Source organism: Pagrus pagrus (assembly GCF_965226575.1).
Source record: "Pagrus pagrus genome assembly, chromosome: 9".
NCBI classification, from domain to species: Eukaryota; Metazoa; Chordata; class Actinopteri; order Spariformes; family Sparidae; genus Pagrus; species Pagrus pagrus.
The window spans coordinates 24,346,347-24,369,480 of NC_140193.1; the positions used below are offsets into that span (position 1 = coordinate 24,346,347).

General features: G+C 39.4%; 1 protein-coding gene across 3 annotated transcripts in view; it reads left to right on the plus strand.

Moving 5' to 3' along the window:
* The window catches only part of plekhm3 (pleckstrin homology domain containing, family M, member 3), a 54,655-nt gene extending 33,363 nt beyond the window's left edge, over positions 1–21,292 (plus strand). For 2 of the 3 annotated variants that reach the window (XM_084361791.1, XM_084361792.1), the window contains exons 6-8: positions 5,309–5,372; positions 13,231–13,388; positions 16,649–21,292. In XM_084361791.1, the coding sequence (XP_084217917.1) occupies positions 5,309–5,372; positions 13,231–13,388; positions 16,649–16,811 (385 nt within the window). In that variant the 3' untranslated portion in view covers positions 16,812–21,292. Of the gene's footprint in view, positions 1–5,308; positions 5,373–6,888; positions 7,319–13,230; positions 13,389–16,648 lie in introns of those variants that run through there. The other variant, XM_084361793.1, reaches the window with a different exon arrangement.
* Positions 21,293–23,134: the final 1,842 nt, after the last annotated feature.

Below are 23,134 nucleotides of genomic sequence, written 5' to 3' on the forward strand. Positions count from 1 at the left end.
CGTCCAAAGAAGATTCATCCACCTCAGTTGACAGACTGGAATCTAATAAATATTCAATCAGGATAGTCTGTGATTTTCTCACTTACCAGTAATAGTATGAAGCCATTTATTTTTGGCTCAATCTGATTTCCAATTTTTAGTCTTACCCCTCATTTTCAAGTGCTCACTTTAGGGGTAGTGGATGAAATCTCCCCCTATGAAATCGAACAACCCTTCAAGACATTCATACGTCATCAGTGGTCGTTGATGACATTGTAAACAGACACAAAAGGACAATTCCAATATGTCTTCTCCAGCTGTGTTTATTTCTCTTGGTTACTCTGGCAATCCTAGTATTATCACAATGCCATTGGTCATTTATCTGATGGAGTTAAAAGCATGGATGCTCACATTTCATTTACAACTTCACACTATCAATCAAGTCATCAAATATGAAAGGATACTGTTCCATTACCTGGCCACTAGTGGTGCTTTATAGGCTCACTGTAGCAACCCATACTTAGCTGCTGGACTTAAGTTAAATTTCAGGCGTCATGTGCCATCAAGGGGGAGGAGCACAGCATTGAAATACAATGTACGATATAATGTTAGTTAACTAGCTAGTTAGCGTCAGGGACATCAGTAAACTTGTCGCAATTGTTTAATGCTTGCTATAAAGAAAAGGACTATAATACACTGAAACAAAAGAGAGTCCTCATAACCCTTGTTTTGAAGTGTGCCTCTGAAAAACCATGTAGCACCTTGTCCTAACCCTATATCCCAGAGACACGTTAGACACCATACCCCTATGTGCTAACGTGCAAAATGGAGGGGTAGAGCTAAGTTGTAGGGCAAGGGGTGTTTAGAGCATATTTCATTTATTTGTTAGAGCACTTTTCCAAAGAAAAGTTCACGGCCTGATGTTGTTTCGGAAAAGGAAAAAGATTTTGTTGATGTTTTTTCTAATGGAACCACAAACACTTCCATACCAGTATTTAGGTGGCATCTCTCTCTTGTGCCTTAAGAACATGTTTCATAAATGGTAATGACAAGTAAAGATATTATGATTATAGTATACATTATATAGACAAAAAACAAAATGTCAGAGGCTGTTTATGTCAGATGCTAATCATGATTGCATGTACCATGTGGAAGTAATGGCCAAAAAGACATCTAACTCTCCCCATGTTTCCTGACAATTACCTCAGTCAACTGTTGACAGTAGATCGTGGCAAAAATGCTACAAAAGCATAAATGAGACAACCTGAAGCTTACTGTTAATGACAACAACAATTATGAAGTAAAAATAAAAAAAATGTATATTTGCTGCTCGTATAGACATATTTACTCTCTGAGCCATGTTTTTATGTTTATTGAAGACTCAAATTTGAAAAATATACAAATGCAGAATTACACAGATTCTCAATGAATATCAACATGAGATGCTGAAACTGTACAACTAATAGTATTTGTATCAGCCTTAAAAACCCATAACCATACTCTGTTGCAATGCCGAGACGAGCAGCATCATGATGTCCTGTGTTTACTTCTGTCCCATTAGCTAGTGCCGGCTAGTGCCCCACCACTTCTAAACACTGCAGGATTGATGAAGGCCATGGCGCTAAAACCTTCCCCTAGTCATCACTCTACTTCAGGGGGATCTGAAGATCTGTTGCATACAGGCAGAGAGCCACGGATACCCGATCACAACCACATGAGGCACTAAAGGCTGTATGTTAGAGAGCACTGTACTTTGGGCCCTGTGTAGCATTTCACAAACAGTATCGAAGGGTTATGTCGTTGACGGCATGTTGCAAAGAAATCCTTGATTAGTAGTCAGAGTAAAGGCTGTCAGTTTTATTTGTCCTATTACAACAGAAAGTTGTACAACAAAATACAAGTTGTAGTACCTTTATGCTACACAAGAATGTTTTTGATGGTGGAGTTTTGAGGATGTGTTCAGGAGTCTCACAGCGTGGGGAAAGAAGCTGTTTTGTAATCTGGTGTTATGGCGGCGAATACTTCTGTATCTTTTGCCAGACGGCAGCAGGATGAACAAACTTGGCTGGGGTGGATGTTGCCTTTTCGTATCCTTTGGGGTCTGTGCAGACGCCTCACTTCACCAATATCACTGATATCACTGCTGTTCAGTAGGTGGGTACCAGTGATGTTCTGGGCTGTTTTAATCACCCGCTGCAGAGCCCTCCTGTCCTTGGCCATGCACGAAGACTGCCAGTTTGTGATGTTTTCAGTCAGGATGCTTTCTATTGCTCTTCTGTAAAAGTTGACAAGAATGTGGCTCTGGAATGTAACCTTCTTAGAGCCCCCCTCCAGTGTATTTTGATATTTGTATGATATTTTTGACAAATAACTTACCAATTTTGTGCACAAAACTGATGCTAATATGGAATAATGACATATGACTGTAGTAGAATCTGGTAATGAAAATGGTATGTCATCCTCCAATCGGGGTTATGAAAGTTGCGTGGCTTCTTTTAAAAAAAAAAGAAAAGGGCAGTGCTTAGTGTGTGAGTGGTCGAGCAGGAGAAGGAGAGATAGCTACTGTGAATGTGCTCAGAGCAGACTGGTGTCAGTGACCGGAGCAGAGGGGGAAGTGTAGCAGAGAAGTTTTCTAGTAGCAGTAAATGTACAGTACAGGTTACATTTTGACCCTGAATAAACTCTGCAGCTCCTCCAATACACAAGAAGAACTTCTGTTTGAGTGACAGCTATCACTATCACTGCTAATATTCATGCTGCTTGTCCATCTAATATCAATGCTGTCACTAATCCATGCTATTGATGTCGATCTTGCCAGAATGACAGTCTGGTTGCGATGGTAATAACTATGTATGAATATTAACGACACCCCCATGCTCTGTTTTAGAAGAACATTGACCGTTAGACAAGAAGAAACTGACTGGGGTTGGGCTAAAAATGTATTTAAATGAAGACTAACAAATCATTAAAATGTTAAAACCACAAACTTATTGCATCCAAGCTGTATCACACTTGTTGACACTGTGTAAACGTAAATTGAACATTGTTAGTTTGACAAAGATAAGATTTATTGCAGAGATATTGTTTTGGTTTGAATTAGATTGTGATGTGTTTGTCCACCCCGCACAAACACACATATATTTGCAGGACTTCCTACATCTGCTGGTTCACTCATACTTACTCAGGTCAGACCCTCCTTCAGTACACGACCTGAGAGTCACTGAGTGATAACAGAAGTTTGATGAAAGGTGTGTCTGCTGGACTGGAAAAGAGCACTGCGGATAGTGAAATAAAAAAAAGAAATCAATACTATCAGGTCTTACACAAATATTGTCAGCTGTTGGCACACATGCAGGGATCTGTGTGTCTGCTGTTTATAATCTAATCCCAAAATGCGTTCATTCTCAAGCACTTTAATCAAGATCACAGACACTGTGAGGGTGTGTTCATCTGGGCACTGACTACACAGTCAACGAGGAGCCAATGTGTGTTTGCTTAATGTGTGTATTTGATTATTGGAGCTGTGTGTGTGTGTGTGTGTGTGTGTGTGTGTGTGTGTGTGTGTGTGTGTGATGCGTGCGTGCGTGCGTGCGTGTGTGTGTGTGTGTTGTCTTATGAATGCTGATGTGATAACCGTTAGAAACGTACGTAACAGAGTAGTTTATCAGTGGTGCCTATCACCATGAGGTGCCTGGATGACAGACACACACACTCACACACACATGCACACACATACACATACACACTCACACACATACACACTCACACACACACACACACACACACACACACACACACACACACACACACACATAAATACACACATACTTGTGTGTTGGTGACACTCATCACAGCTTAGACGGGATTTAACATGGTACCATCCAGCTTAGTTGTCTGACAGGATGCCTTACAACACACACACAGTCACATATACACATATAGCACCTCGAGTCCTAACCTTTTCTCACTGGGCTGGTCTTGTGAGAGTTTGTCTTTAAATCTGGTAGTTGAACAAAACCAACATGAACAAATAGTGCAAAATTTGAGTTATCCTGTTTTCTTTCTAACATGAGACCTCATTAACTTCTTTCTTCATCCAGTGTATTTTACAATTTGTAACCAAAAACTAAGGATATACTTTCCCTGCAATGAAATAAGTTGCCATGTATCACAACAGTTAGTGTTTTAGCAACAGTAAAATGAATTACTTATTATGAATTACCATATGTCAAGGTGTTTTGGCAAGCAGGTTTTATTTAAATTAAATTATTTATCTTTTTAAACCTTTGTTTACTCATAACATTCCTCCTTTTTAACTCTTTTTATATAAATACTTAATATGCTTTACACTTCCAACATGAATATGAATTCAATTATTGCTACAAATTCACTTAACTGTGCATTTTACAACCAAAACCCAAATGTAGTTATACCACAAACCACTGAAGTGACTCAATCCACTAAAACCTAAGTGCTTTAATCTCAACAGAGTAGGTGAACTACTCCTTTAATGTTGCACCGCACTATCCGCTCCTCTGTTGACCGGAATTAGCAATTAGCTTAGCGATTAGCATTAGCTTACTTTTAGCATAACAATAACACAGTGATACACCACCAAACAAAACATCAATGGGATAAGCAATTAGCATTAGTGACCCGCGCTAGAGATTAGCATTAGCATCCTTTTAAACATTAATACAATGATAAAAATGCACCAAAGTACATTTGAAACATCGGACAACCTGCTCATAACTCTGAACACAAAGTAAAAGCTCCCCTGTCTGTGTTTTTTCACATAATAGAAGAGGGAATGCTACTGAAATTAATATTTGTTTCGGACCATGACCATGTGATTATTATTGCATATTTATCTTTGCAAGACCTTGCCTTTTATTTAGAAAAAACGGTGTGCACAGTCGATATTAGGAGGTAGTTTGACTTGCATTAAAGACAAAACTTTTTAACCTTCAACTTGCATTTAATTTGTGTGTAATCAGAGTCAGATTAACTGTGTCACGAGTCACCTATCTTGGATAGTGATGACCTTAGTTTACGTCATTAGCTTCCTGAAGAAAGAAATTAACATCAGTGTTTCTATCGATACACAGGGATACAATGACCATCTCAGTCTCCCCAAACACACTGTCTAAAAGTTGACCGTGTTTTTTTGTGATGGTGCAAAATATATTGTCTTATCTGTAATTACAGGTTAAAAAAAAGTAGAGCGTTGGAGTATCTCCTCAGCATCTTAATGCTGATGGTCAAACATATGATGTGCTGTAGGACCTGCGTGATGCATTAAAACTTTTTCATTTTTGTCTTTTCACAGGATCTTCCCCAGAGAATACCTGCTACAGCACATTCACCTATACTCCATGGCTGACCTGCAGCAGGTACAAACACAGACACACCATTTGTATGTATACATATAATAGTGATGCCATTCACATGTCAAACATGAAGTTAAAAGGAAGTGATGTAGAAAACTTTAATCAATTTTCAGTTTAGACCTTAAACCAGGCTTGTTCTCACTTTCACAACAAGCCTTTTTTATGATAAGGATTTGTAAAAGTTTCATTTACAATAAAGGAATGTTTAGGTTTAGTTCAATTTAAATGAAGGCTTGTGTTGTGGAAGGTTGTTTTGCTGGTTGGAACCAACCTGAGCCAGCCTTGTGATAATAAAATTGGAAAACTCTTTGAAGCTGTGTCAGATCTAGACATCTCAAGCTCAGTGGTGGTCGCCATCGGTGATTTAAAGCAGTGCAGAGTTTAAACTGTGTATCTCAGTTTCAGAAGATGTATGTAAGAACACACTCGAAACATAAGCATTAGGGCAGTTGTTAACAGCAGCTAGGCAGGTAAGTAAGCTAATTTAGCTAGCTAGCAAATGTTTGCTGGCCATAAGGCACCATTGTTGTCTAGAAACTATGAAAACTAATCAGTGAGCCACACTGTTGCACTGGCTGACATGTTCCCTCATTACACACACTGTAGTTTACACATACCTTTCTGTTGCCCCAAATGCTAACACACCAAATGTGTAATAATCCACCGCTGTAAATAGTCCTTTAAAAATGTAACATTTGCTGAAAACTACATTGTGCATTTATTTTAATAAATCATTAAGCTCTATTGTGTGTGTGTGAGACCTGTTGTTAAAGATTAATGTATCCAGTTTGAACTAATAGGCTCTGGGCTAAAAGCCATAGATGGAAGAAAATATTGAGACAAAGTAACACATTGTTGAAGTTGAACTTTTTATTGGATTTGTTGACAATGAGAAAAACATAGAATAATGCTCTCCTTATCCTTTTAAGTCAACATAACCTCTCCTTTGTTTCTTTGGCAAGTGTCCTTGTCATAACAGCGATAAGAGAGGGTAATACCCTCTAATAGCCCTATTTAGGACATGGTTTGCTCTTTCAAGTGTGCTAATCCAGGAAAACAATGGTCTCTGTGGAAAGAATTCAAACTGTTTGTTGTGGAAACCTTTGACTCTTCCTCATCTGTTATTTTACATTATCACACCTCAGTGTGCCTTATCAACTACTTAATCTGCATATTTTCTTATCAAATTGCAAAATGTCAAATCTCTACTAGAGTCCCCGCTGTAAACACCAGTAACACCATTCAACTTTGTTTAATTCTAGTTATGAGAATGCTTTATTTAGGTGAATTTAATTGTGTTTGTTTTAAAATGAAGGTAGAGAATTTTTTTTTTAAGCAGAGATCATGAAATAAGAAAACACCCTGGCCTTTCAGCGGTTCAGTATCTAGTCGTTGAGCTGGGTTGGGTTGGGGGTCTGAGGAAAGCGACCACAAATGACTGAAAAGTTCTTTTGTTTGTCATTATGTTCATTATGTTGTAACCTGCCCCATTTTTTTCTTTCACCCCTCTCTGACTCAGAGCTTGGCCACAGACTCTCACGGTGAAAGAGATTGAGCCCCCTCCCTCTCCTCCACCTCCTCCACTCCCACACTCTGTGTCTCTCTGCTTCACTAATTGGTCACATTCAGAATCAACAGGCATAAAAACAAAGCGTGACATCCCTCCATTCTTCCCAACATCCCCTTGGCCTCACACACGCTCAAGAACACATGTGTATTGTGTGAGTGTGTGTGTGTGTGTGTTCCTCTGTGATTTACTGACAAACCTCAAACTGGTGTTTTATCGCTAATCTTTAACAACAGTTGTCTTTGGTAGAGTTTGCGCAGCTTCTTCTTTCCCTCCCTCCTCTCTCTCTTCCCCCTCTTGGAGATTCTCAAGCACTCTGCCTCTTAATTGGTTTTCCATATTAACAAGCTTGTTTCTTTTGATTCACCTCCTGAATAAAATGACGCTCTTAATCAACATAGCTTTTTTTGTTGGGGCTCAGAGGTCAGTGAAGGCTAAACTCCCCTGGCTAAACCCTGGACCACACTAGTCTATTCACCTCCCGACAAATAGCCTCCACCCATATCCCCTATTAGGAGCCAGTCCATTCGGAGAAAACATATGTGTTTGTCTAAGGACACTCTGCCCTTTTTCCTCTGCCGGTTTTAAGGATTGTTTCTCCTGTTTTTGTATGAGGACCAAGGACTGAAGTAGTAGGAAAGTAAGTGTGTGTGCAGCAGGCTTCCAACAGTGACACAGTGGCATTCTCTCCATGCCAGACATGCCTCTCAACTCACACTTGTCCAGACACAAAGAGGCCTCTTAAGTTAATGTAACAAGTTGTAAGAAAGATCTGCTCATGACTTTGAGTTTAGATGGAGATTTTCCCTGCAAATGCACAATTCTAAGTTACATGATAAGGTCAAAAATGTTAATAAAAAAAACAAATTCAGCCTGTAATGGAAATTGGGAAATAGTGAGACACTAAGGAGTTCAACTGTACCAACAGCAACCATTTGCACAGGTGCTGAGACTGTCATAGCTGACGTACCATTGATGGTGGACAGAACATGGACAGAGCTTCCCGTTTCTGAAAAGTGGAACCTGCATTTTTTCTTTCTCATGACCAGTGGCAGGGGGTTACTCCACTGGTTTCAAAAAGAAGTCTGACTGTATATAAGCTTATGAAAGGCTAGAGCATCTTAAGAGATGCTACGTGGACAACATTCAAGGTTTTGGAGGACTCTTCTGTTATTTTATTGTTGAATCAGGCCTTTAATAGAAGATGTTCGCTTTTCATTTGTCACTTGTAGACACATATTTAAGGTTTGTTAATTAATCTATGAAGAGGATCGCCGGAAAAAATTCTCAAACAACTTCTCATCTGGTAGGTTACTGAGGAACCCCCTGATAAGACTCCACCATGTGTACACTGACAACCGACATACATCAAGTCTTCGGTGTGTGTGTGTGTGTGTGTGTGTGTGTGTGTGTGTGTGTGTGTGTGTGTGTGTGTGTGTGTGTGTGTGTTAGTGTGTGACAGAGAGAGAGAGAGAGAGAGAGCGAGAGAGAGAGAGAGAGAGGGTGTTATCCAAACAGAGCTCACCCTGGTCTTTCCAGCCATGTAATCCCAGCTGGCTTTCTAGTTCCGCAATGGAGCTGCAGTTGTGTGTTTGTGTGAGTGTTTGTGTGTGTGTGTGTGTGTGTGTGTGTGTGTGTGTGTGTGTCTGTCTGTCTGTCTGTCTGTCTGTCTGTCTGTCTGTCTGTGTGTGTGTGTGTGTGTGTGTGTGTGTGTGTGTGTGTGTGTGTGTGTGTGTGTGTGTGTGTGTGTGTGGTTATGACCGAGAGAGAGAGGAGGGCAGGCGAACGGCTGTTAAACAGCAGTTTTAGGGGATTAGGAGGTTTTGGAGCACAAAGACTCTGCGTGGAGCAGGGAAGAGGTTGAACTGGAGGGGGAGGAGTTTAAGAGGATGGATGGAGGGAGAAGAGGTGAAGTGTGTGTGCTTTTGTGCACGTGTGTGTGTGTGTGTGTGTGTGTGTTGGGGGGGTATTTGGAGGGAAAGAGGGTAAAGGATGTGAGCACATCTAGAGGATTGGTCCTGTCAGCTGCTCTAGTGAAAATACTGTTGTGAATATATTATAAATAAACTTAAATGTCATTTTCCGCCTTTGCACTTTCCAGTGTTTTGATCATTTGTGTCCAAGTTGGGACATGATCTGAACCAAAGACTTATTCATACTTTCTCATATTGATCATTTTACATACAGGAAGAGAGAAAACTATCCAGGATAAAGAGAAAAAGACAGGTTTGAGAAACAGAAGTATATTTTATTCTCCTTTTTTCTCCCGTACTGTTTATCATCTCAAAACCCCTCTAATTTATCTTGGGAGCAGTAATGGTGTGACGACCCTCTCACAAAGACGAATAAAGTTAAATCATTTGGCAGAATCCATATGTCAACAAATTGGAGACAGAAGTTGGTCCAACCCAGCTGATCCTCTGCCAGGGGCCTGGCTACTGCTTGGCGAGACACTCAGGACAGCCATCAATATTTGGCTTCATTGTTGTCCTCGTTGGATGTGGGCGAGAGTGCAAATTAAATGTGCTGAAATTGGAAGTTCCTGTCTGAATTACTGTCCCAGTGTGACCCTGCTGGCCAGTGCTACCTTGGTGTAGCTAATAAAATGGTCACTTTATAGGAAGCAGTAACAGCAGGGATCTGGGAATTTTAAGAAAATGGAGAATCTGGGAATCTAAAGAAACTAATGTGATAATATCATTGGTGAATTGGTCTTTTTTGAGCAATTCAGCGTGTTTATATTGCATGATTGCATTCAGGCTTCTGTTGTTTCCTTTTATATCGCACTGTCCCTCTTTTCCAGTGTCCATTTACCTTTGTCACTCCGCATCCATCCATCTTTCTGTGCCTCCTGCCTTCTTTCCCAGCGTCCCTCCAGAGTACCAGTCAGCCACCAGAGCTGTGCTGCCAGTTGTCTGATTCTGCCCAGTCCAATTATAGTGCGCCTTAATTACTGAGCCTGTCAGCCTCCATCAGGAGAGCTGTTTGTCATGTGGACTGGGCTGGACCGGACTGAGCGGGGCTGTGCTGTGCAGAGGGGGACACCACAGTGTTGTGAAGAATTATTTGATGCCCCTCCTGATTTCTTCCACTTTTGCCTTATTTGTCACACTTTCAGATCTACAAACACAATTGAATGTAAGACAAAGGCAACCTGATTCAACAAAATACAGTTTTAAGAAGATAATTTCATGGTGAAAAACAAAATCTCAACAATGTGTATGCCCTTAGAAGTAAGGGTTCTGAAAGGCTGAGGTTCTATCCAGAAGTATTTGCTTTTGATAGAAAGACGGAAAGAGTCCAGCAAGGCAACAAGGGCCTTCATGGGATAAAGTCAAGATTTAGGTCATCACAATTCCGCCTCTACAAAACAAGTGTGACATATCAATAGTGATTACTTTGTTGTCTCTACAATTTGAGTATCTACACTTGATTAGATTTGCTCACACCCCTTCACCCTGTTCAAACATTGTGCGATCACCTGTCTATCTGTGTATGAACTGATGAATAGAAGTTGGATTGAAGTGACAGAAGATTAGAAACAGAAGAAAATCAGGGTAAACCCTTATGAAAAACTATGTTTATAGCCCCCTGGATGGGTTCTGGTTAGCAACCTGAGATGGTGGAAAGGTTCTGGACGTAACTCCCATAGAGGGTTCTAGGTGGATCCATTACACCATAGAATGGGTTCTCTATAGACCCTCTTCAGGGGTTTTTGGATGGGACCTTAACAGATGGTTCTAGGTGCAACCATAGATTTATATAGAAGAACTGAACAAAGATGGTGCCTATTTAATCCAATGAGAAACGCTTGCTGAGCGCTTATACCAAAAAAGTTTTCTGGCTGCCTGGTTTACCGCCCGGATATGTGGCCCACTGAATATAGACAGGGAAGTCTCCACCTAGGACTTCCTCCTCGGCCTCGACTTAACATTGTGATGACCTCACAGATTTTTAAATCGCTTTAGGAAGGTTTTACACATATAAAACCTCCATGGATCAAAAATTCCTAACACAAGGACACATGATTGACCTTGTTTGCAGTTCGAGGTTTCCTGTTAACAGTTCTGGGAGACCTATTTTATAATGGTGATCTATTGGGAATATGCTTTTTGAGACATAAGTGACCAGTGGGCAAGATTGGAAGCCAAGAAGAGCAGTGCCATCCTATCTAGGCTCTATTAAAATGTATAGGTATAACACTTTCTGTTGGGTGCTAAATAGAACCCTCTGAAAGGGTTTCAGGTGGAACCTTTATAAACAATTAACAAGTCATTTGTCATTTGTTTAATCTGTACACAAACAGTAATGTAAAAATGACAATGTGTGGTTTAGTAAGATTTACATGCTGTAACTGTGTCTTGGTGCATGCCAGAGACCTGTTGTCGGGGGTTTCCAAACAACCAGAACTGTACACAGAGGGGTTGTATGGATGGAAAAACTATTGTTCATCAAGAGAAAGTCGCAGCTGTTACCTCCCCTTAAAACCACCAAATGTAACTTTTACATCAGCAAGTGTATGGAAAAATATCTGTGCAACCAATGCCTTTTCACCTGAAAGGAAGATGTAGTCGTGCTTGCCTTTTTTTTCTCACAAATCTCAAAGTTGAGTTGAGTCGATTTCATATTTCTGTAAGTCCACTGAAATCTAATTCATGATTTTCTCTTTTTTTGTACCCCTTTCACTTTATTTTCATGGCTGTAGCTGTGTAGCTCGCTAGCTTGCTATGAAGGAATACGTTCTTTGATTCATTCATTATGCAACCTACAAAGCTCTGATTGGAGGTTTGTTTCTCGACATGGGAAACAGCCATCAGAGACACCGTAACACCTATATCTATTTAGATTGTTGAAGAAATCTGAGCTTGGCTCTGATTTAGATTTGTGGACTAACTTGTTTTCCCATGTTTGGACTCCAAACAACACAACATGAATAATCAGTGGTTGCAGCCTTGAACAGTTTGACTGTAAATGTGGAGCCTTGTGACACTGACAGGAACAGATCCTGCTTTTAGTGATATTGGTCCAAAACATCACTCTCATGTTTGTCTGACAGTGATAATTCGATATCATAGATTGTATATAAGGAGACACTATGGGTTGTTCTGGTAAAAGCCTATAGTGCAGGTCATTAATCTCAGTGTGAAGTCTAATAGTCTTTGGTCCCGGTGTATGATTTACTGTAAACACAGTGTACCTCAGTGTGCTATGTTTCCTGTGTGTGTGTGTGTGTGTGTGTGTGTGTGTGTGTGTGTGTGTGTGGTTTGTTTCCTCCTCTTCTCCTCTCGTCCTCGTCGTGTAACAAGCAGCATGAAGGAGGTTATAATTGGGAGGTCCAGAGCTCTGCCAGGTGGAACCACTTGTATCTGAATACAGGCTCTCTCTCTCTCTCTCTCTCTCTCTCTCAAGATCTCTCTTGTATATTGTATCTCTACCACTCTTTCTCTTACTTTATAGTCTCTCTTTATACATTCTGTCTCACATGCGCTCACTGTCTGTCTGCATTATCAACATGATGCGGAAAAGCCCTGCGACCATATGGATTTTTTATTTCCGCAAGATTCCACACAGCCTTTTCTTTTCACCAACTGCTTTTCCTGTCTTAGTCATCCACTACAATACAAGTCCAGACCCCCGTCGCCAAACCTCCCCACAGCTCTTAAACGAACTTGCCAAGCGTTGCCATTAAAAGGCATTCACCTCATTTACTGTCTCCTTCCATCCTTCCTTTGGTTTCCTCTCCTCCTGTCTCCCATCTATCCTCTAAGCCAAAGAGGATTCCACATTCTTGTAGTCATTTTAAATCAAGTCAATGGCGTAAAAAAAAAAAAAAAAAAGATTTTTAACCAATCTCAAAACCTACCAGGAACTCCATTTCTAATTCAAGGAATAATGCATGGATCTTGATGAAAGAAAGTAATTTAGGTTTATTAATTGCTTGATTGATAAATATAAAATAGTAATCATATGTAGCTGAACTACTTTACTACCTTTCAAAAAGCCTTCAAAATAGACTCCGTGGTTGGCATTTTGGTTTTTCATAGAGCTAATGCCGCTCTGAAGGCACGATTACATCCCAGCTGACCGTTTGAGTCAATGTGGGAAAAAAAATGAAACCACTAACCAGTTTTCACAGAGGTGCACAGTCTGATCAAAAGGTCACATTTGCATCAGTTTGTGATAGCCGGTACATTTACTAAAGTCTGATACCTGTATTGTGAACTTGGATCTTAAAGTCTTAGTTGTAGTTGACCATGTCCTTTTCTCTGTTCCTCCTCTCTCCTCACCCTCCAGGTGATCGATGGAAAACTGGCCCCTTTCCTCGCCAAGGTGATCAAGTTCGCCAGCTCCCATGTTTTCAGCTGCAGTTTGTGTCGAGAGAAAGGCTTCATCTGTGAGCTCTGCCAAAACGGACAGGTCATCTACCCCTTCCAGGAGAACGCAACCAAGAGGTAAAGATCGTCAAATAACAGTTGTATAAATCTGAACATTTACTTAACAAAAGAAATCAGGGCTGGTTATGAAATATTGATATAAAAGAAAAAAACGGACAAAAGACTAGCACACTGCATTGATGGCTGCCAGTAAGTGTAATTGAAAGTGTCGACCTTGTCAGGTATTGTCAAACAAACACTACAAAGCAGAACAAGCACTACAGTATGTAGACAGAAACATATTTATTACCATTTGGTGCCAGACTTGATTCAGTGCCATAAAGTGTGTCACTTTCTATGATCTCCTGTTGCTGATTTATGAACATTACACTAAGAAGGTTTCCTTCAACCTAAATTCATTCGCTTTTAAAGGTGCAGATTGAACAGACATCCAACATACATGACAGGTGGACATACCAACATACCAACTGTAGCTCGCAATTTAATGTGAAAGTCTAGGGTTTTATCTCAGAACTTAACAGGAACTCCAGTTCTTTTTAAAATATTCTTCTATTTGTACTTTTTTTCCCACTCATGAAGCGGAGTCAAACACATTGAGAAGATTTTTGACGATTTGAACCAGAGTGGACTATTTACTATCTCACTTTGTGCCACCACCTAGATTAAATCTGTTCTAGCTTTGCCATCTCTAAACTTTGCTTCAGTTCGGTCTAACTTGAGAACTTCAGTGCAGAGGCTCCTGGAGAGGCTCTTCAGAAAGCAGTGAGTTGTGTCAACAACCTTGCATTTCTTTTTCTGAGACTGTACCTAAAAGCAAACCACCAGTATAAAGTATATTTCTCTGGGGGTTGACTGAGTGAATGCTCTCTTTCCTCTGTAGTAAGGCAGCAGTATGGAGCCACTCTGATACATGAGAAATAGTGATGTAATGTCATGCAGTAGTCATTCCCTCTAATAGATTCACACCCTGCAGGTAGTTTTGATTTGAGTTTTCCAGGTTTTAATGTAGCTGTCTCTGAGACGTCTACCTCCACCCTGATAAAATCTATGTGAATGGGATTTCATTTGTGGCGCTCACAGTGTGGAAACATGACTGAAACATCTTGTTGCAGAAACAATCCATTGAACCAGGGCTGCAACCAATGATTATTTTCATTGTGGATTTATCTGTCAATTATTTTCTCGATTTACCAATTAGTTTCTATAAAATGTCAGAAAATAGTCCAAACCAAATATGACGTCTTCGAATCCACAAACTATAGATATTAAGTTTACTGTCATAGAGGAGGAAAGAAATCGGAAAATATTCACATTTAAAAATATTCATTTTTAACTAAAAACTTACTCAAACTGATTAATCAATCATCAAAAGAGTTGGAGATTCATTTTAAAGTTGACAACTAATCGATTAAGTGATTTGTCGTTGCAGCTCGACTGTGAACAGTTTTCATTGGAACTACTTTCTGTGGAAGGATTAATCCCTACGAATACATATTCAGCGCTTTAAGCAGCATAAACCAAACTCCATTCCCCTCTATTGTGTTTGAGTAGAAGCAGAAATGTTGAAGACAAATATCTCAAAGCCTGGACACATACAAACAATATCTGTATGGAAAGATACAAAGCAATGAGATGAAGTGCGTATGTGAGCAAGTGCTGTCTCTGTCTGTCTGAGCAGCAGAAGTGAGCCTGTTGCTTGTTAATGACACCGGTTGGCATGAGAGAGTTCTTCTGTGTGCGTGTTTGTGTGTGTTTGGTGTGTGTGAGCGAGCGTACGAGACAGCTGAGTGTTTATTAATGACATGGACAGTTAACACAGTCCAGTCCTTGTCCCTGTCCCTGAAACTGAGTGACAGACAGCAGGGAGATAAGAGCTGATTCCTAGAAGACTCTCTGCCGTGGAGACGCTGACAAGACAGTCTGGACTATCACTCACACACATACACACCTCGCCTGTTGAGTTGTGTTTTATGGCTTGTGAAGGAAGTGTTAAGTGTTAACTGATAACGGCTGTATCTACTGTACTTACCGGAGCAGAGCTGGACTCTGATGACCCAGTTACTCAAGACACTGATTGCTCAGGAAATTAGCAATAACATGATGTAAACAGCTGAGTATGCTTAATAGATCATTTTAGTTTGTAATCTTCTGTATTATATTTGTAGTCTGGGCCGTTCTGTCGGTAATAATAACACTGTAACTTCCAGGTGAATTGTTTAAATTTGTGACAAACAAACCATCACACATCCAGAATAACTAAACCAATGTCAGTAAGAATTTCTCATCGTACAGGAACACAGCGTGCACACAGCACAGTACATTTGCTAAAAGTTGAAGCAGGAAGTAGGACTGTAGACTGTTATAGACGGATTGGGTCATAATATTACTGTTAACTTTTGTTTAATAAGTTGCTTGTTAACCAGTCTGATTGTAAAAAACTCATGTTTCTTTACCCATCAGTGTACTTTTTAACAACGTTGCCATGCTCCCAGATATCAACAGTTAACTGGAATGATGTCCAGACCTACAAAATCGTTCAAATCCATTTATCTAGTGGACATTGCTGTTTTGGAGCTAATAAATGGGAGATCCCTAACCTCTCTAATCTAGATACATTTATAGGCTGCTTTGTAATTGATTAGTCCATCCATGCTGCAAACTCTTCAACATGTAGCTTGTGGAAACTTTAGAAAGCATTGAAGCTGTATTGTCAAAGTCAAAATAGATCTACGGAAGCTCTGAGCAGTTCGTACATTTTGTGAGAACAAGCTTGTTATGAAATGTACATTTCATTTCAACATACAATTCATAAATGTGACACTTTGGAAGTATTAAAGGAATACTTTTATTTTTGTGAATGATGTCACCGCTGTATATAAGCACACACACACACATTCATGTTATGTCTCAGGATTGGTTCAGAAGCATAATGGGATTAACAGTTTCAGTGGGCTGTAACCCCCAGAAGTGACGCAGAAGCTAGAAACTTCTGTGTGTATGCACTCAGCAAGCAATTCTTATATGACTGACTAGGTGCCATCTTCTGGTCCGGTATCCAGCTCCTATAAAACATCCATGGTCAGACTTTTACTTGAGACTTCCTGGAGTCTCAGCTGGTTGGACCCTAGGAAGTTACTGCTTTAAACCAACTGCTGGACATGAGATTAATATCATTCTTCTCATCTAACTCTAAGAAAGCAAATTAATGCAACAAATATTTTTTTCTTGAACTTGAAATTAACATTGGTGGAACTGTGCTGATATTCTTCTCAAACAACTAGAAGAACTTGCTGACTGACGTGCGTTGATCTTTGCAGGTGTGACGGCTGCGGCGCCGTCTTCCACACCGAGTGTCGACAAAAGGCTCAGCCATGTCCTCGCTGCGTTCGCCGAGAACTCCACCACAAGAAGCCGTCCTCCTTCTGGTCACCCGACGACGACAGCCCCGGGTGTTTTCACCTGCCCTACCAAGACACCTGAGACACACACACACACAGTTAGGGTGCCGCCAGGCCGTGACGCTGGACGAAGTGCCTGTGTGTCTGATTTGTGTGTGACACTAGAACAGCTTCTCTGACAGGACTAGCTCAGAGCGTGTGATGCATCGCCAGGTTTGTGTTTGCGTGTGTGTACCTGCTAACACACACCTGAACAAAGCCCCCCCCCTTTTTCCTACTGTAAAGAGCAGGGAGAAAACCAACTGAAGAACTGCTGCACCAGGCTTTACAGACTGAACTACTTGTATTTTGTTGTCAAACATAACACGTCACATCATCGTCACCCCTTCACCACATCACCACGTTCACTTATTTCTTATTCCAGGGGTTAAACGTGTAAAATCACAGCTGATAAACTGGAGAAATTCAATTAATAATTGAAACGTTTGGTGGTTTATTCTAACCAACGACATCCACCTGTTATGCTCAAGTTTAGTGATCAGTCAATGGATAGTAAATGTATTAACAATTTCAGTAATTGATTAATCATTTACCGAAAAAGGGAAAAGTTTTTTGGTTCCAGCTTCTCAAATGTGAAGATTTGCTGCTTTTCTTCAGGCTTTGGACTGTTTATCAAACAAAACAAGCAGAGACAGACTGGTCAAGTCGTGAACCTATGCTTTAACTAGTTGTCATGGTCGGGAACAAAGTATCACAACATCCATAAATACTTCTCAGACCTCTCCTGCAGCACAGTCCACTAGACATACTATTATATTTGCACAAATATGACATAACACAATTCTTTTATTAATTGATTTTTAGAAAATTAATTAAACTACTATTGTGATAATTGGGTAATCGTTGAAGCCATTTTTCAAGCATAAACATTAAACATTTGCTCCTTTAATGTGAGAATTTGCTGAATTTAAAATACAATAAACTTAATATCTGTGGGTTATGGACTGTATGTTAGACCTAAAAGCTATTTGAAGTCATTACCTTCAACGTAAGGGAATTACAATGGGCATTTTTTACTACTTTTGATTAATACATTTATGGAGGGAATTAATATATTCGTTAGATAAAGCCAGTGTAACATACTTATCTAGTGGTCCTCATTACAGAATTGTGAAATTAGCCTTTTTTGAACAACATTACAGGTTCAGACTATAAACTATAAACTGCAGCATCAGCATCAGTATCTCTGGTGGCCTGATTACAGCGTATGTTCGCAGGTGTATGTAGTTTTGGACAAAGTGAGTGTTTGAAACATGTGGATCAACATTGAGGAAAGTGGGTTATGCTGTGGGTTTCACACATCTCTGGATGTCTGGATGATAATTTCTTTCAAACCTCAACATGTCGCCACTGAAATCTAAAGTAAAGTAAAGTTGTTTGTGAAGAAGCAAAATACAAACACTTTATAGTGATATTTAGGTAATTGACTACATTTGGGGTTCACTTGGGATGTAACTGGAGCCATTAGATTGGATTGTACCAAATAATAATAATAAAAATAATCATTTAAAAATATGATAGCTGTGACATGTAAATGATACTGAAATATAGACTCCCTCCATCCTTTCTCTTTCTCTCTTGTATCTCATTCACCTATTGTTGACTGACAGATTTCACACATTTGATCAGTGTTAATTAATTTAAAAGGGACTCTGTGTCCGTCCGTCTGAGCACATCTTCTTCCCTCATCACATGTAAAATAACAGGGGCAATAATATACTGTAACTTATTATTTCATTGTTGCCTTTCCCCTCCTATCTTCCTCTGTGTTTCTACTTCCTGTTGTGCTTTATTCATGCAGAATCTATCAAAACATGATAGCAGCTTTAGCGTTTAGTATCTCTATGCATACCTAGATGGCCTTTATAGCCCACTGCTTTCATGTGTAAAGGTCTGGAAACACTTCAGTTTACATTTTCTTAACACCGCTGCAGCAGCTGCGTCTCCATCAAGTTTTAAAGCCATTTTTTTTTACAGAAATGTGGGGAAAAAAAAGTCCATCAGCTGATTATTTAGCTACAACTAGTGTCCAAGAATAAAATCATCAAGGAAAACAGAAAACAAGATTTTACGCATTTTTGTTTCAGCATCAGTTAATTTTTTTGGATTTGGTTTTGAGAAAGGTTTTTGGTAAATATCCGTAACAACCGATGATGCAAATCCTACACTGTACATTTTGAAAGTTAGACACAAAAAGTTTTTGTGCTTGCCACAAACAACATCACAGTGTTTTGGCAGAGACAGAAAGTAATCGCTGCCTCCATAAAGCTACACTCCCTGATTTGGTTACAGCGTCTGAAAATGACCAAGTTTGCGTCAAACTAACAGTTAATGTTTAAGTTTCAAAATATTCACAAGTTTCGAGAAAATGTGGATTATTGGGCATCATTATAAAGTCATGTATTGTAGCTTTAAAGCCCAGTATACCAGAATTTGTAATAATTAGGATAGAAAAGTAGCTGCTATTCCTTCATGCTACTTGTTTTCTTCTCAGAGAAACTGAAGGCTCGGTGCGGCCGGGCTGATTTCAGTGTTAATTCTTTGCTCATCTGTCCACTCTTTATCCTCTTTATCCTCCTTTTTTCCAGCTTGTTTGAGCCATATGAACATGTTAACTTTGAAGGGAATCCATGTACGATTGAGATGCTGTAGTCAGCAGCTGGCTGACAAACAGCAGTTACGGGTTTACTCTTGAATATGTATTTTTGTGAAGATCAGAGATCAGACTGACAGTTATTCATGTTTATGAAGCATGTAGGATACTGTAGACTAAAACTAAATAACCAAGTGTAGTTTAAAATATGACAGGAAAATGCACTGATGTCAGCTGATTACAATTGTTTTGTTTTTGTTTGTTTTTTATTTTACATGTGCTGTGTGTTAAAAATTAAATGTTTAAGTTATTGTTGACTGATTGTGCCTGCTGCATAACAAAGTAATGACAAGGTTGTGAAGTATTTTTGATATTATACCCAGCTGAAACAGACTGCTGCTGCCAAATAGGACTGAACAATAAATCGAAACATTTCAAAATCACAATATGACCTAGTGCATATCCCAAATGATGAGAGCTGCATTTTTTTTCCCTAAAGGTAAATGTTGTCATGATAATTGAAGCATTGTGGTGCTGCTGAGATGACCTGGCCTATGAATCAAAGTCTCCAGATATAAAGGAACATGCTTGATTGGTCGAGACCCCAGAAAAAAAGTCACATCATCATTTTTATTTTTTTCAGCGAAAATTAAATGTAAAAACTACCATGCCCACTGAAATCGTGACTCAAATCACAATAGCAATATCCGTCAAAACATTCAATATGATGTATAGTTGAGACCCGTGACACACACGGCCCAGAGGATTGACATAGTCAGAGAAAAAATAACAAACCTCAGTCCAACCCAAGCTCCGAGATTTATGTCAGTGTACCAGATTTCAGGTAGTACTCCAATCACAGATTTCTATATTTATTGTGCAAAATAATACCTTGTAAAATATGTTTAAGGGATGTTAAATGTTGTTTAATCAAACAAAATTTGAATCTGTTTATCTGTATGTTTTCAGTTTTACCTCCAAATGAATTGCTTTACATAATCTAGATAAACGTGTTCCATTGTTAAAGCTTATGTTTCTTAGACCCTGTTGAACCTATTTATTTATTTTTTTGCAGTATTACAGAAGTTTTCAAGGTGTAACGATTTATGTAATGCACTTAATAAATACTTACAGACGTTTTAGGCACATTTTTCAGTAATTAATTGGGTCATGGTGTGTACTAAACTAAAAATATTGTACAAAACCTTTTTGGAGAAATAATTCCTATAAGTACATGCTGCCGCTTATTCTTATAATTGATGCACACAAATTACAAATAGAAAAAAAAAAAAGCAGAACAACAACAAACTGACCCGACACTGTAGCTGACTTGTAGACGTGAGCGTCCGATCGCTTTAAAACTTTCTTTAAAATTTCTTTATTGGTTCATGCAGAATGTTCGTCTGTTCATTCATACAAAGTGCAGCTCTGTGTTAAGTTGATCTCTTTTTTGTTTTTTCCCCTAACTTTCCTATATCTTTCCTTTTTTCACATTGAAGAATGTGCTATGTGTGTGTCTATGCTTTGACTATTAACATGACATCTTATGACTGAAGGTAGTGTCAGTGTTGTCAGGATGTTTACAGGTCGTCTCATCAGAGCAGGAGTGTGTTTGGAAATATGCTTTATGTTGCAGGCACATTATGATCATAGCAGTATATTTTTACTTGACGTGTTTGGAGGAGAATATATTGTACAGTATTTAAACAGTAACTGGACTGAAGCTCTTCTCTCTTTTGCACTTTTTAAGTTATTATTTTTTTTCTTATCCTTGTTTATTTTCATCGCAGCCAAACTTTTATGCAAGTACAGGGAGTTGATTTTTTGAGTTGATCAGCCCTTCCTCCTGTCTGGTTTTGTTCAAATTTGTCTGCTAGCCACTGATGCCAATAAAGACTTACTTCTTAATAGTGAAATTGTTTGAGTCTTGTGTAGAGAAATGTTCATGTTATTTGAGTGGGGACTGGGGATCAAGTTATAATACACACAATGGTGATGGCTTGCATTGTTGAGCTACTGATGCTAGCTACAAATGGAAGTGTACAGTATTTTTTGCATTTTTCTGCAATGGTATAAATGGACTTAGCTGTACTTGTGTTTACAGAACATTCATGCTGAGTCAGAATATTTAGAGAAAAAATAAATCTGACAAAATGACCTGACATATTTGTCCGCTCAAGTCAGACAACAACTTTTAAACCCCAACTGTATTCATCAGCGGGTTTATGGGTTTGTGATTAAATCTAGCAGCGCTGATTTAAAGCTCAATAGTTTGAGACTCATTCTCAAAATCTGACTATCTAGCTCTGTTGGACCCTATCTGACCGAAACCAGTGGAAGACCACCCAGAACTCCAGGTGCATGAATCTATTTACAGAAAGGGATCCAAGCACAGTCAGAACTTGTCCAGATTGGACCCAATCTAAAATGCAGTTAACCTGAAAAGACCCAAATAGAAAGAAAAAGACCAACAGCAGCAGTTAACCAGCAGCCAAACGTGACATCTCTCTTCAGTTTACTCTCCAAGTCTGCCTCAGAAAACACATTGTTCCCCTGAGGCCCCACCAGACCTGATTAGTCTACATATATTTTGGACCCAGCCTGACTCGGTGCCTGGGTCAGATCTTACTTAGAAGGAACTGAGTCATCCAAAGACCTCCACCTGACTGACAAACACAAGTTATCTATAATGGAGGACGGGAAAGGGGATTTTCTGAAAAAATAGTATTTTTACTTTTGAAAATTAAAGCGATACCTGGAAATTTTGATTTTGTGTTGGTATTGTGTTCTGTGGAGAATAGCAGTATGACCAGGGCCTAGGGGAAACCCTGGCGAAACATGAAAATGAGACTCCCCACTTCCTATCTCCCAAGGACCAGTGTGTAAGATTAATAGCTGTAATATGACAATGGCGAAACATATTAAACTCTGTTACCGTTCGTACACCGAGGTTACAACATGGATCCAACAATTAAAATATGGATAGAGCTTCGAAGTCCCATTCATTCCTATGAAAGCTGTTAAGTGACACATGAAGCCAAAACAGCTCGACTTCCCAGGTATAGAATTACATGGCTCTTCCACTTTGTGAGGATCATAGAACGTGCACATTGGATTGAGACGGATAACTTCTGGTTTAGCAACCGGCTAACTTGAATGGTAATGAAATGATTTAACGTTGTGGCTCTTCTAGACTTTCCAATTGTATTTGGACTGAATGGCTCAAATTCTGATGCTCAAAAAAATTTATCCACCATTTTACAGAAGCTTATTTAACAATGTAAGCTTACGGGAAAAAGTCTCTTTGGGCCACAGTGAATCACGTGCCCTTGTTAATTACATGTTTTGGCCACTATGCAAGTTGGCTTCAAAGCCTGGCGCTCTTCCTGGGAGCTTGGGTTACATATATTCTTAAAGCTAACTGATTCGATTGCTAATGGTAATTTTCTCGAGCTAAAGCTACAATTATCAACATTCCCTGGTAATGTTATGTCTTCATAATAATAATCCAACTGCAAGATATAGCTCAGAAGCAAGGCCAATATAAGATGTTCAGCAGCTTCTTCCCTCAATTCATCCTCAGCACTCCACCATAAAAAAACAGTTTTAATTTTCAGAGTCTGATCTGGTGACAGGATGAACAAGACCTATGTAGAGATAGCCAATCTTAAGGATGATGGTCTTGTTTACTTACATAGGTCATAAAGAGGCATCAGCATTGCATTGAGACTGTTTCATAACCAATTCACTGT